Below are 15,000 nucleotides of genomic sequence, written 5' to 3'. Positions count from 1 at the left end.
GTGCTGAGGGGACATTTTTTGATGGGGAGGTGTGTGTGTTTGTGTGTGTCGAGGGGGGGTGTTGTTAAGTAATAGAGGAATTGCATAAGTACCAACTGATATTTTGCAGCATTGAAAGAAATGAATTAATTTATTTATTCTCTTATTTATATAGCTATTTATTATTAATGTGTTTACTGAACATCCTACATGGAAGGTCTTTCTTATTGCATTTTGGAAAAGCTACTGTCGTGAAAAACATTCAAGGCGCACACACCAGTAGGACACTGTAAATGTATCCCTCTGGAACTCGTTAAAAAATTCCCCCTTCAACGTGGTCATGCGAAGGAATTTCATTATGCGGAGCCGAGGAAAATCCTTGCGTCGCTTCGGCATGAGACGGCAAACCTCACATTCTGTGTGGTCACCGCACACCCTCCACCATTGTGTGTGTGTGTGTGTGTGTGTGTGTGTGTGTGTGTGTGTGTGTCACCCCCCCCCGCCCCCTCTATGAACATACAGGGTGGGGGGTACATTTCACTGTATAGTTTGGGTCCCATGTTTTCTTGTGGCTCCATGTTTCATGTGGTGTGTGATGAGGGCAGGGGGCAGGTGTGTTGCGCAAGGGAAGAGGGGGGACGGGTCGGCTTTGCTGCAGTGTGTTGCAAGATTATTATCCTCTATCCACATGTGTGGGTCAGGGAGGCCTCACACACAGCCAATCCCATACACCCTGCGGTTTAGAATGGGATGGGGTTTGGGTGTGTGTTGGATGTGTGTGTGGGTTTGGGTGTGTGTTGGATATGTGTGTGTGTGCGTCTTTGTGTGTCTGTGTGTGTGTGTGTGTTTGTGTGTGTGTCTGTGTCTGTGTGTGTCTGTGTGTGTGTGTGTGTGTGTGTATGTATGTATGTATGTATGTATGAGTATAAGCAGGCTTGGTCAACCACTCCATAGTTGAACCAGAGGGACTTTCTTGGGCTCTCTCGTGCGTGGTCTAAAATGGCCGCCACTGGACCGTGGTGCGGGCGCTCTGGCTGTCCTTATCTCCGCCGGTAACAGCCGGTATAAATAGCCCGGGAAGAGAAAGACGCGCTGCAGGGAGCCCAGAGCGCAACCAGCCGCCGAGACGCTCAGGCATTCAACGCTTTTTTTGCACACTGTTAACAGATCTGCTCTGAAAATACACACACATACATACACACATACACAGACACACACACACATACAAAAACAAGGACATAGACGTCGCCCAGAGAAACACACACACTCACCCAACCCACACACACACACTCACAAGCAGACATACTCTTTGACCCACAAGACACAAACGGATTTGCAACAAGTGCACAATCTGACCATCCAATACACACACACGACCACACTAGAGCCTTTAATTTGGATAAACACAAGTAGGTTTACCATACTCTCGTACATTCATAATGTAAATGTACGAGAGTATAACGACCTCAACGTCATCGTTCTCAGCTACTCCCTCGCTACTCACTCGCTGATTGGACCTGCACATTTTTGTCTTGAGAAAACCCCGAATATACCGCAGACCCAGACGACGTACTGAAGGGAAATGAAAACTGAGCGGAAGTACGTAGGAGGGCGGACCCAGCCTAAAACACAAGGGGTCATGTACCCAATCAACACTAAATTCTGTCTAACGCTCCCTCTGAAGAGCCAGCTGAAGAGCCACTTATGGTCGGCGTGACCGAGGACACAAGCCCGCTAAATGTCACTGAGGTCACTTTCGCTGCACTGCGAAAAAAGTCCTCGATGACGACACGCTGTCTCTTTCGAGATCAAGACGGCAAAAACAGAAAAGAGACCCACACCGCACCCAGACCCAAACCACGCGGCTGGTGTACCGACTTTGGAGAATTCGCCCCCACCGTATTGTTGTGCTTCGTCCATCGGCCGTTAGGAAAGTATGTGGTCTCCGACTGCACAGGATGATTCGCGCTGGGGGAGGGTGTCGATGTGGAGCAGAGGAGTAGGGGGTGGGGGGGGGGGGGGAGTCTAGATCGGTAATTACACTGAGCTCATGATAATAAACAATACGCGGAGTCGCCGAACACATTCTTCCCACTGGGCTGCGGACAACAGTGCCAATATGGGCTCAGAGGGTGCAAACAAGTCTTGGGTTTCCCCCTAAAACGAATCCAGGAATTACACAGAGGTAGAGAGAGAGACATAGAGAGAGAGAGAGAGAGAGAGAGAGAGAGAGAGAGAGAGAGAGAGAGAGAATGATGAAGAGGGGGGGAAGAGAAAGGGAAAGAGGGCGAGACAGAACGAGGGGAAGGATTGACAACATGTGTCGGGGTATGCATGCATTAGGCGTATCATTTCCATATAAGGGTGAGGAACATGGGGAGCCGGCGGAACGGAACGCTGGGAAAAAATGCGGGGAACCTGATGTCATAAGTGTTCAGAGAGGCAGCATTCTTGAGGAGTGTTCCGCTCTGTTCTGCTCTGTTCTGCGGGTTCTGCGGGGGCTCGTGACTCAGCCGGCTGGCACGTCGCGGAGACGGGGGAATGTCTCAGCGGAACCGAGTCATTTTCTGGAGGGAACGCAGCAAGCCTGCGTGCCATGTGTGAGTCAGCATAATTCAAAGTCGGTGTGTGTGTGCGCACACGTGTTTGTGTTTGTGTGTGTAATCAGATACTTTTACAATTTCTTCATCCACTCCCTCCACCCATTCACTCTAATCATTCACTTTCTGTCTCCCTCTCACACACACACACACACTCACTCTTTTGCTCTCACTCACTCACACACACACACACATACACACACACACTCACTCACTCCGAACCCAGTGACTTTTCCTGTGCAGCTGTGAAGGCCATTTTCGCCGGCACTCTGTCTTGAGGCGTGTACACAAATGACACGCGCCGGGCACCCTGAGACAAATCAGCTAAACACTCACCATACACTCCCATTACAGAGATGCATTAGGCACCTAACTAACACTCACACACACACACACACACACACACACACACACTAGGCACCAGCTGGGGAAACAGAGCGGGCCTGCACAACACACAGTCCGCAGCAAGCCTTATAAATGTGGTGGCAAGTTCCTGGAGTGTAGGTGTGTAACTCTGTGTGTGACTCCCTGTGTGTGACTCTCTCTGTGTGTGTGTGTGTGTGTGTGTGTGTGTGTGTGTGTGTGTGTGTGTGTGTGTGTGTGTGTGTGTGTGTGTGTGTGTTCGTGTGTGTGTGTGTTCGTGTGTGTATGAGTGTGTATCACGGCGTGTGTTTTGCAGAGTGTGAGAGGAAAGGGAAAGATGAGGCTTAAGAAACATAGCATCACGGTAGGATTTCCAGCATGTGTGTGTGCGAATGTGTGCCCCTGTGTGTGTGTGAGAGAGAGCGAGAGAGAATGCTGCTGTGGTGTGTGTGAGGGTGAAGTGTGTGTGTGTGTGTGTGTGTGTGTGTGTGTGTGTGTGTGTGTGTGTGTGTGTGTGTGTGTGTGTGTGTGTGTGTGAGGACAGCAGGAGACTTACACGGCTTCTTGGGGCACTTCTGGCATTTGTGGAATCCCCAGGACGTGCCCACCGTTCCACAGCAGTCGTCCTGCTTCACCAGACCAGGGAAGGCTTTTCCACACTGCAACACACCGCAGAGGACAACAACGTCAGAGAGGAGAGAGAGAGAGAGAGAGAGGGAGGGAGAGAGAAACAAAGAGAGATGGAGAGAGAGGAAAATATCTACAATGCTTTTATAACATGGGCGGAGGGACAGAAAGATTGAAAGAAAGAAGGAGGGATAGAAAGAAAGGGTAAGGAAAACAGACACAGGATAAGATCACAGAAGATGAACAGGGCAAGAAGAAAGAATGTCAAGGTACCAAGTAACAAGAGAAGGAGTATTAAGACAAATGCCGTAAATAAGAACTAAATTCACCAAAGCACTCACTACAAAAACTAGAACAACAACCTAGTCCTCACATTAAGTCTCCCGCACAAATCTCTGAGCTGTCGGTTTGGCACATCATGATCTCACTACAGACCTGATCTGTTACCATGACCACGATCCCATCACCGCAGCCCGGGATTCCATCTCAGATAGGCGGCGTGATCTAGCACCCTGCCGACTACCGCTGACCCTTTTCGCCGTCCAGTAAATCTCGCCGCAAAATGGGAATCGAATCACGAGGCAATCTAAAGCCGATAACGGGACACAGAGACAGAGGTAGTGGAAGTCTAAGCGAATGTGACTGTGATTTTTATTCCATCTGAAAGATAGTATCTTGAGTCGTTTGACATAAACAAAGTCGACATATGGTTCCGAGACAGGCTTTAAATGAGCCGTTTGTTTCGTGCTCTGATCGGCAGGCCAATCCTTCGAAAGAGCGGAACGGCATCCTCGGGTTCGTCGAACTGGAGAAGGGGGGGGGGGGAATAAGGAGAGACGGCGGAAAAATCAATCCGACAAGACAGAAGCACAGGAGTCGCGCTGCCGTTTGGAAGGGATTCAATTTCAATTGGAGTTTGGGGCCGAGCGCTGATTGAAAAAGCAGCCTTTTCCAAACCTTTTCTCTCTCACTCTCTTTCTCTCTCTCTCTCTCTCTCTCTCTCTCGCTCTTTCTCTCTCTCTCTCTCTCTCTCTCTGTCTCTCTCGCGCACGCGAGGGCCTGCTAGGCGATCCTCCAGCGTCTCGACAGTCGAGTCAAAGCGCTGCGTTCTGGACCTGAGGATGGACTTCATCATCGGCGCTGCCCGCCGCAATCAGAGCGCCGCTGATGGGTCAACAGACAGGTGGGCCATCTGCTACGGCTCAAAAAGCCCCTCCACGTCTCCAGTCCAGTCCAGTCCCATTTATTTACAACAAAAAACAACAGAAGCTCTACCAAACTGCTACTCAGTCCTAACTCACTCCACATGAGCAGGGGCAGGTGTAGTACACTCCCACACAAAGACAAAGGGGAAAACACTGAGGGAAATGATTAAGTGATTGCAGGGAGACAGAAGTCAATGAGAGGAAGCGATGAGAGTCGTAATACGACTTCATTAAGGAAGCCGCAGCTTGCACGGATGCAGACACAGTAGATGGAAATCTGCACCAGTACACATATTACCGGACTGATGTTTACGTAACCTGCGCACGAGCACTCTGAAAGCACTCGATCGCTAGTTTGGAAAACAAGGCAAGCAGGCCGGCCTATATAAGTAAATACATAGACAGACTACTCACAAGCGCACGCACACTAACAATACAAAACAAGAAGCCTAAACATCCTCTCCGCACATACACACACACACCCACACACATACACACATACACACTAACAATACAAAAAAGAAGCATAAACATCCTCTCAACACACACACACACCTACACACACACACACACACACACACTCACACTCACACACACACACACACACACACACACACACACACACACACACACACATACACACACAACCACATACTGTACACACACACACACACACACACACACACATACTGTACACACACACACACACACATACACAAACAATACAAACCTGTGCCCCGGTGGTCTCCTGGAAGCAGCGGCCCAGCTGGCTCTTGGAGGTGACGGGCTGCTGGTAGTGGATGTAGGTCTGCTGGTTGGGGTAGACCACTCCGGCGTGCCCCTGCTGCTGCACCTTGTGGCTGCTGCTGCTGCTGCTGTGGCTGCTGCTGCTGCTGCTCTCCGAGTGCTGGTAGGTGTGGCGGTGCGTGGAGGTGCTGGACGACTGGCTGCCCTTCACCTTCTGGCCGTTGGCGTCCAGCTGGGACACCTGGTGGATCTGGACCGAGGCCTCGGGAGGGTGCTTCACGTGGATGTTGACAAAGTTGGGCGGGAACTGCACTGTAGTGGTGAGCCAGTGTGTGTGTGTGTGTGTGTGTGTGCGTGTGTGTGTGTGTGTGTGTGTGTGTGTGTGTGTGTGTGTATGTATGTGTGTGTGTGTGTATGTATGTATGTGTGTGTGTGTGTGTGTGTGTGTGTGTGTGTGTGTGTGTGTGTGTGTGTGTGTGTGTGTGTGTGTGTGTGTGTGTGTGTGTGTGTGTGTGTGAATGTGTGTGTGGGGGGGGGGGGGGATGACGGTAACAAGAAAGAAAATCACAGAGGAGATTTAAAAAAAAATAAGATTGTTTATATACTGTATCTACTGTGCACACAGCAACAATAGTTATCATTTCCCTTTGTTTCATAAGATGTGTAGGCTCTTTGGCCAAAGGTGTAAAAGTCCTACCATGCAATGGTTCTAGCTGAGCACTGATTTCACTAGTTGGCTCATCTACCTGGCTACATTAGGATGAGGATTAGGATTAGCTGGTTTGGTGAATACGGTATGTGGCAGGACTATCACTTTCTCAAGCACCACTGGGTTTGGCTAAAGGGCAATTTTTCACACATATCTGATCTAGTGTCATTTTAGAAGAGGTTTTTTAATACCAGCAGCACCTGGTGACCTTGAGAAACACAGACCTATGTAAAAAAATCGCCAAAATTCTCCTTTAAACTTGTTGACTGGAGAGAAGGTTTTCTCCTTAAATCATTTGTCATATTGTCTTATGGTCACAATCTTACAGCACTTAAAGTGTTCATCAACAGCAACACATATGAACAGCAAATGTGTAGCAGCTCTGATTTAGGATTTCAAATGGCTGTGTCTTTGTTCCACTTCCCACCCTGCAGTGTGGGAAAGCTGATGTCTCTCCTCAGTTGTAGCGCCTGGTAATTACTAAATCCTCGACGTTCACACAAAACACTTCCGCTACAAGCACTTCCCTCCTTCATCATCAGTGGAGGAGTTAGACTGCCTGTACGCTCTCCGGGGAACTTACACAAACCTGGCAACCAGGCCTAAAATATCTCTATACTGTTTTCTTGTTTTTTTGAAGGGCTGGGGAGGTGGGTGGGGGGGGGGGGTTGAGCTGCGTTTTGAGGGCCGGCGACGTATAAGAAAAACACATTACAGGATTCGCTCCACATTCCCCTGTTTGGCAGGGGGGGGGGGGGGGGTCTGCGGATGGAAAAGCAGAGAAAAAAGGGGGGCGAGAGAAATGTGAACTGTTCACTCCTGACCCTTCCCTGAATGGGAGCGATTCACTGTCCACCCCCCTCTCCCCTGCCTACACTTTCCATTGGGTTCCCACCAGTGAAAGAGCCGTTTCATCCCAACAACCAGCACGAGTGATGCTGACCAAGGTAAACACGGCAACTATGGACCACGTTACACGCGCTGCAGACGCAAATATGCTCATGACCCTGTGATGCTCGACCTCTTCAAAGTCCCAACCCTGGGGCATCGTCATGTGAATGTCTCGTCTGCTGCTACTGTACGCACACACACACACACACACACACACACACACACACACACACACACACACACACACACACACACTTTCCTTCTGTGGGAGCAGCTGAGGGAGGTCAAGGAGAAAGCCTTAACTGTTGCTGCTCGTTGGCTTACCCGGCTTCTGTCCATTGTTGTAGGTGAGGGGGAGGGTGTGTGTGGAGTGGATCTGGCTGGCCTGGCTCTGCTGTTGCCGGTGGTTGCCGCTTTGGACGGGCATTTGGCAGAACTTGCCGGTGAAGTTGGGTGGGCACTGACATTTGTCCCGGGCACTGCATTTCCCACCATTGATGCAGGGTAGGTGGCAGACCACTGAAAAAACAACACACACACACACACACACACAGACAGAGAGAGAAAAACATTATTAAAATTGAATCGCCTTTCGAGGTATCCTCCACAAACTGCAAGACTTGGCAGGTATTACACTTTCTAAAGCCCTCTGACACATGAAAAAAATCAGTAGTCATACGCCTCACATGTTTATGTGGGCCGACACACACACACACACACACACACATACACACACACACACACACACACACACACACACACACACACACACACATGCACAAACCCTGTCATATTCACACACACAAACATCTTTGGTTATTCCCAGGCCTCGGAGAGTGGTTATTCCCAGGCCTCGGAGAGAGAAGCTGACGTAACTCTACCGGAAAAGACCAAACGCTCGCCCGCCCGCTCTCTCCGTGTTTCCAGTGTGTGTTTGACGTTTCTGACGAGAGCGTGCTGCTGCAGCAGCTCCCCTGGCACGCTCTCTGAGCTCCCTTTGATGCCCAGGGTAGCACGGCGGGGCATGGAGGAGAGGGGCAAGACTTCACTCAGAGGAGGACGGACACAGACTCATACCACCTGTCTGACACTACAGACAGTGAACACCTCCCTCTCCAAACACACACACACACACACACACACACACACACCTACACACACACACACACACACACACACACACACACATATATATATATACATACACACATACACACACACACACACACACACACACACACACACACACACACACACACACACACACACACACACACATTCTTGGTGCCTGAAATGATCCTTTAAGGCATATAGCGCAGGAAGGGCAATCTCTCAGCTACGTATGTGGCTGGTGAGAGTTAATTTACATCACCGGTGAAACGGACTGATAGGCCTTTGGGATCATGCAAGCACGGTTTAAATCAGGAGTCTCCAACAGGTAGCTTGCCAGCTACCAGTAGCTCCCCACCTGTTTCTGAGTAGCCCTCCAACAGGCTCAAGGAAAAAGTTCATGAATCTGACCAACCCAAGCCACTTGGTAAACCTGTTAACATTCCCATCAAATCAAATCCACAGTCCTCACACAGAGAGCGTAGAGGAGTTGAAAGGTGCCTTAAAACATATCCAAATCTTACTCAGCTGTTTCAGGTGCAGATCAGCTATGTGAACACATGTAATGCAACTATTCATATAAAACACTGGTAACACTCAGCCATGTCCATTTAGCCAAGGTAGCTCTCGGAGGTCAAAAGGTCTGGTTTAGTGCAGAACGCTGGTTTAATGAAAAGGACCTGGCATGTACTGTACTGTAGGGTCAGGGGGTCAGAAGCAACTGGACCATCCTCCTCAGACCCAGCGAGTGTTGCTGCCATTGTGTGCTGTCTGGAGTGACCACAGGGACAGAAGGGACGGTGAAGGAGTGGGCAGATATCTGGGCCAGATGTGCTGGACAAACACTGAGGCATGCAGGTATGTGTGAACCTGACAACAACCATGTGAGTCTTACTGTCCTTCTGCTCTCATTTGCTATAGTCTCCCCATGCTCTCTCTCTCTCTCTCTCTCTCTCACTCTCTCTCTCTCTCTCTCTCTCACTCTCTCGAGCACACACACTTGATTTTTGCTTTCTCTCTCTTCCTCCTCTCTCTCTCTCTCCCTCTCTTTCCTCTTTCCCTCTCCTCCCTTATTGCCCAGAAATTGTCACCCAAACCTGAGTCATCCACAAAAGAATTCTCTCCACCTTACCAAAACCACACACACACACACACACACACACACACACATCTCTACTCACAGTGCACACACACACACACACACACACACACACACACACACACACACACACACACACACACATACACACACACACTCACACATACACATCTCTGGCCACATTTCTGTTTGAAAGTGGAGGTGAGACTAGACAGTGGCTGAGCCGCAAGAGGAACAGATTAACCCAGAGGAGGAAAGTATGAATCCTCAGGAGAAGGAGGAGGAAGTGCCCCATAGAGAAAGGACATCAACCTCGTTACATCAGCCATACACATATGCTCTCTCTCTCTCTCTCTCACACATACACACACACACACAATCTGAATGTGCATGTGACTCTGTGTGTGTGTGTGTGAGCACGCACTTTACGTTTGTGCGTAGATGACGTGATAGGTGTGCAAGCATGCATGTGTGTTTTCATTTCAAGTCCTGTATCGTTGATAAATGACCTCCCAAAGGAGCAACTACACGCACACACACACACACACCCACACACACACATATTCATCCATCCAGCAAAACACAAGCTGGCAGGGCGGTTCCGAGTGGCGTGGCTCCCCGTGTGTGTGGCGTCTCTGTGGGCCCTGTTGGGCCGTCTGGAGGGAGGAGCTCCGTCTCAGCTGCCGTCCCCTCTCACCGCAGGGACCTCCTCCACGGCTCAGTTGAGCACAGGACACACAGCACTCCACAACATACTGTAGGTGAGCAGGTATCTCACACACACACACACACACACACATGCACACGCACGCGCGGGCGGGCGGGCGTCATGTAGGTGAGCAGGTATCTCACACACACACACACACACACACACACACACACAAATACAAACACACACAAACACACACAACACACACACACACGTGCACGCATACACAGAGCACCAGATTATGTGTGGATTGCATTATACTACCATACTATAACATGCAACTTACTATGGAGAAAAGTTGCTTTCTGGGTTAACCCTTCAGCTGACACTAGACTTGAGAACCTTCAAGGTTTTGTGTAACAAAAATGTAATGATCGAAACATTTCTGTTCTCAGATATTATATAACACTAAAAAGTCAAACATGTTTCAGCTCAATAAACTATCCGAGAGGATGGTGGTAAAAAAACCCTGAATTTTGACACACACTACAGTATACTCCTCTCCTCTCTATTTCTCTCCCTCTCTCTCCTTCTCTCTCCAATTCAAATTAAGCAATAAGCCCTGAGAGACCATAAGTTCCAGGGATTTTAGAACAGCTAAGGGAATATGTTAGACACGATGCACAGCAGAGCTGAAATCACTAGAACCTACAGACTTGAGTGGCTTATTTCTGTTCTAAAAGGGTTCCTACATACCTTGCAAGATTTCCTAAAATAAATGCACAGCAACTAGAAATGTAACAATTTATTAATAGATAATCCTTCCTCTGCCAAGACATATATTTCCTCTATCAGAATGGTTGCCAAGCAAAGTCTAGATGCAGCAAGTGTAACTTTTGTATCAATTTGTTGAAGTGCAGTAATATAGAATAATTAGCATAACTGTTTGAGCACAGTGTTGCCAAAGCCAGTGTTGACAAACGGTAATGTCTACCCCCCCCCCCCCCCCCCTCTCTCGGCCTCTCCTTCTCTCTCCGTCTATCTCCCTCATTCTCTCTCTCTCTCTCCCTCCTTCTTTCTCTCTCTCTCTCTCGGCATCTCTCCTTCTCTCTCTGCCTTCTCTGTGCTCCAGTGTGTTTATGAAGGATTTGTGGCACTGGTTTTAAATGACAGCTCTAATGGATCTGCTCCTTCGGCACCCTGTCATTATGGCAACAGTGTCAGTCCCCTCGAGACTACAGATCCCACGCTGCCCTGCTCCCATGCTACAACTGCAGCTTACTGTCAGCGCGCCAAGACCATCCATCAACCAGCCAAACCAAAGCTCCCTGCGAAGGCCGTCTGTGTGTGTGTGTGTGTGTGTCTGTGTGTGTGTGTGTAATTAGGACACGGGGCGCCAAGTCTCAAGCTTTCAATGGATTTTGTACGGCTTCAAGCATACAGCAAATATCTGGAACTAAACTCAGACTAAAGTCAGTCCAGCTTTAAGCCAGGACGGAAAAATCCGGTAGGAGCCTACCGGTTTCGTTTGCACAGTTTCAAATGCGTTCCAAAGCCCGATACATGTGTTTGTTTGTGTTTTGAAAATAGATGCTTGGTGACGGATGGAGCATGTTGCAGTTGCCCCGCTTAAGTCTTCCCTGACGAAGGTCATGTTGCTCCAGGCTCCACCCATGGCTTTCCCAGGCTCTTTTGTGTGCCTTAGTCATAGACCTCTCCCAAAGCCACAGGGCCTTAACACCCACACCCCACCCCCGCCGCGGCTTCAATGCTAACACGTACGATGACAGTGCTGATGGCGGCGATGATGGCGTTGACACCCAAGCCAAACAAAATGGCCGCCCCACCACCCACCCATCTCCCCTCATCCACCTCTTTTCCGCTCTCGCCCAGCACAACGTGCGAACACATTACACCCCACCGCCACCACGGGCAGACCACACTCGCCCACTGCGGTTGCCCAGACAAGCTCGTTGCGGCGGAAAGAATAAGATGGCCGTAGCCAGGGGCGGTGAGAGAAGGAGAGAGAGAAAGAGAGAGAGAGAGAGAGAGAGAGAGAGAAAGAAGAGTGAAGAAGAGAGAAAGAGGGGGGTAGAGAGAGAGCAGAGCGGGCCTGTCGATAAGAGATGCCAGGATGATCTGACAGGCAAGTGATCTGATCCATAGCACCTTTTCGAACAAAAGCTGCAGAGAAACGTTAATTAACGATCCGACTCAAAGTATGCTTTTCCCTTGTCCGTCGTAAAACGTCACATGACCATTTCACACCAACGCGGTGATTTGTGAGGTGAACTGCGCCGCCAGGTGCAAAAGATCGAGGTCAGGATTTAGGCACTGTAAGTCATGCCGTGCGCGGAGTCCAGGTGGGTCTCCCTTAAAGCAGCACAGACAAGCTCGGCGGTGGCGGCGGCAGAGGGCCGAGGGAGACGATGGGGCAGTGCGTCATAGCTACGGCGGGACACAGCGCGGAGTAGCGTAGCCTAACGTAGTCTAGCCTAGCGTAGCGTGGCCTAGCGTAGCGTAGCGCGACCCAGCGTAGCCCAGCCACGGAGGCAGCACCGCACACTTTATGTGCTCCAGATGTGCCTCTGACTCCCATAAAGAGCCGTAATAGCATGACTGCATTGCCGAACTACCAGCACCACACACACACACACACACACACACACCACACACACACACACGTGTATCTGGGGGCACAGACAGGCTGGCAGATTCAAACACACACACACACACACACACACACACACACACACACAGTGTTGATTGAGGAGAACGCCGTTGGTGTGCTGTCTAGCCCTACTGGACAAAGCACCCTCATTAGCTGCCTGTGGGTCAGCAGCAGCATACAGTACAGGGCCCCAGGGAACCTAATGACACTTTAAGAGCCACGCTGCTGATCTTTGGAAAGAGAGGGAGAGAGAGAGAGAGAGAGAGAGAGAGAGAGAGAGAGAGAGAGAGAGAGAGAGAGAGAGAGAGAGAGAGAGAGAGAGAGAGAGGGATGGAGGTAGACAGAGGCGGAGAAAGAGAAAATTCCCTATTTAGTGTTCTGCTGGACTTCGCAAACCCCGGACAACGTCAAGAGTGTTTATAGGAAGTACAGGCCCTGGCAGTCTTCTGAGAACACCTCAGCGAATGCTACTCCTTACTCTCTCCCTCTATCTCTCTTTCCATCTCTCTCCTCTCTCTCTCTCCATCTCTCTCTGTCTCTTCTCCTCTCCCTCTCTCTCTCTATCCCCCTGTCTCTACCTCCCTCTCTCTCCTCCTCTCTCTCTATCTCTCTCTGCCTCTTTCTCTCCTCCTCTCTACCTCCCTCTCTCTCCTCCTCTCTCTCCCCACCGCAGGACTCTCCACTCCAGACTCCACTGTACACAGCTGCCAGGTAAAGAGATGAAGAAAAAAGATAGAGGCGGCTGGTTGGAAAGGAGCAGGAGGTGTGTGTGTGTGTGTGTGTGTGTGTGTGTGTGTGTATAAGTGTGTGTGTGTGTGTGGGTAAGTGTGTGTGTGTGTGTGTGTGTGTGTGTATGGGTAAGTGAGTGTGTGTGTGTGTGTGTGTGTGTGTGTGTGTGTGTGTGTGTGTGTGTGTGTGTAAGTGTAAGTGTAAGTGTGTAAGTGTGTGTGTGTGGCTAAGTGTGTGTGTGTGTGTGTGTGTGTGTGGATTAGTGTGTGTGTGTGTGTGTGGGGGTTAGTGTGTGTGTGTATGGGTAAGTGAGTGTGTGTGTGTGTGTGTATTGGGGGAGTTAAGGGGGGCTGTAGAAGGGGGTGTTGGTGGGGGCTCCTCTTCCTCAGACAGAGAAGAAAGTCTGAGGGGAAAAACTGACAGCGGGACGCCTCTGAACTAATGAAATTTGACAAAGAGGAAATGACTGCTACCAGAGGAGCCGTCTCCAGCTCCCGCCATGCGCTCTGGAGCTCCTTATAAGGGCCACCGCCACCGCGCCGAGCCACACCGCATCGCACCGCGCCACCGTGTAGCTCATAAACCCCCCACCACCCCCATCCCCTCCTCTCCTCCCCCGGCACACGCCTCCGCTCAGGCGCACGGTCGCGACCGCGTCCACCGCGAGAGGTGACGACCGACCCCCGTTTGGCCGCTATACCGCTCTCGCTCCTTCCCTGGCGCGCTCTCTTTTCGCCTGTTTCTTTTCGAAAAATACCTCCGAGAGCCGATCGCCTTCCCAAGGCCCCCGGTTGCGTTGCGCGCGTGTGTGCGCACGTGGAGGTGGCGAAGGGATCCAGGGAGGGAGGGATGGAGAGAAGGAGGGAGAGAGGGAGGGAGAGAAAGGCCCATAAAAGCCGTCTCCAGGGTGTCAGTCAAAAAGCTCTCGCTGTGGCCTTTTTTCCAGAGCACGTCCCACAAAGCTGAACTCCCCACTGTGTCCCACTCCCCCAGCCCCAAACCTGAGCCCTTACAATAAACCTGCTACTCTCCACCTCACACACACACACACACACACACACACACACAGAGAGACACACACAGAGAGAGAGAGACACACACACACACACAGAGAGACACACACACACACACACACACACACACACACACAGAAAGAGAGAGAGAGAGAGAGAGACACACACACACACACGCACACACACACCTCCCACATGGTTCTAATTACCAGCCTGACTGGGCAGCCACCTGACGGAACCCCGCAGCCAAGAAAAAGCCAAAAAAGCACCATTAGCATGTAATTCTCATTAATCAAGTTTCACACAGGCCCTCCAGACAAGCCACACACACACACACAACCACACACACACACAGGTACACAACTACACAAGAATACACACCACCACACACACACCCAAGGAGAGGAAGATGAAGACAAAGGAGCAATCTCTGAGCAGACAGAGAGAAGGGAGGAATCCCAGCACCCTGCCCAGGTCTTAAATAATGGGAGCAGGTTAGTGAGCGAGCAAGTGAGCGAGTGGGAGGAGGAGAGCCTCCAGGGCTCTGGGCTCTGAGACAGCCCTGCTGAGAGCCGTCCGAGGCCCCCTCCACCTCTCTATCCCTCCAC

General features: G+C 50.5%; 1 protein-coding gene across 2 annotated transcripts in view; it reads right to left on the bottom strand.

Moving 5' to 3' along the window:
* The window catches only part of ltbp1 (latent transforming growth factor beta binding protein 1), a 143,094-nt gene that overhangs the window by 67,379 nt on the left and 60,715 nt on the right, over positions 1-15,000 (bottom strand). For both annotated transcript variants that reach the window (XM_062519278.1, XM_062519279.1), the window contains exons 6-8: positions 7,446-7,640; positions 5,505-5,833; positions 3,499-3,601 (exon numbers count right to left, since the gene is read on the bottom strand). In XM_062519278.1, the coding sequence (XP_062375262.1) occupies positions 3,499-3,601; positions 5,505-5,833; positions 7,446-7,640 (627 nt within the window). The remainder of the gene's footprint in view (positions 1-3,498; positions 3,602-5,504; positions 5,834-7,445; positions 7,641-15,000) is intronic.

This window comes from Sardina pilchardus, chromosome 18, assembly GCF_963854185.1.
Source record: "Sardina pilchardus chromosome 18, fSarPil1.1, whole genome shotgun sequence".
Taxonomy (NCBI): domain Eukaryota; kingdom Metazoa; phylum Chordata; class Actinopteri; order Clupeiformes; family Clupeidae; genus Sardina; species Sardina pilchardus.
Note: the sequence above shows the minus strand (reverse complement) of the source record. Positions and strands in the feature narration are given on the sequence as shown.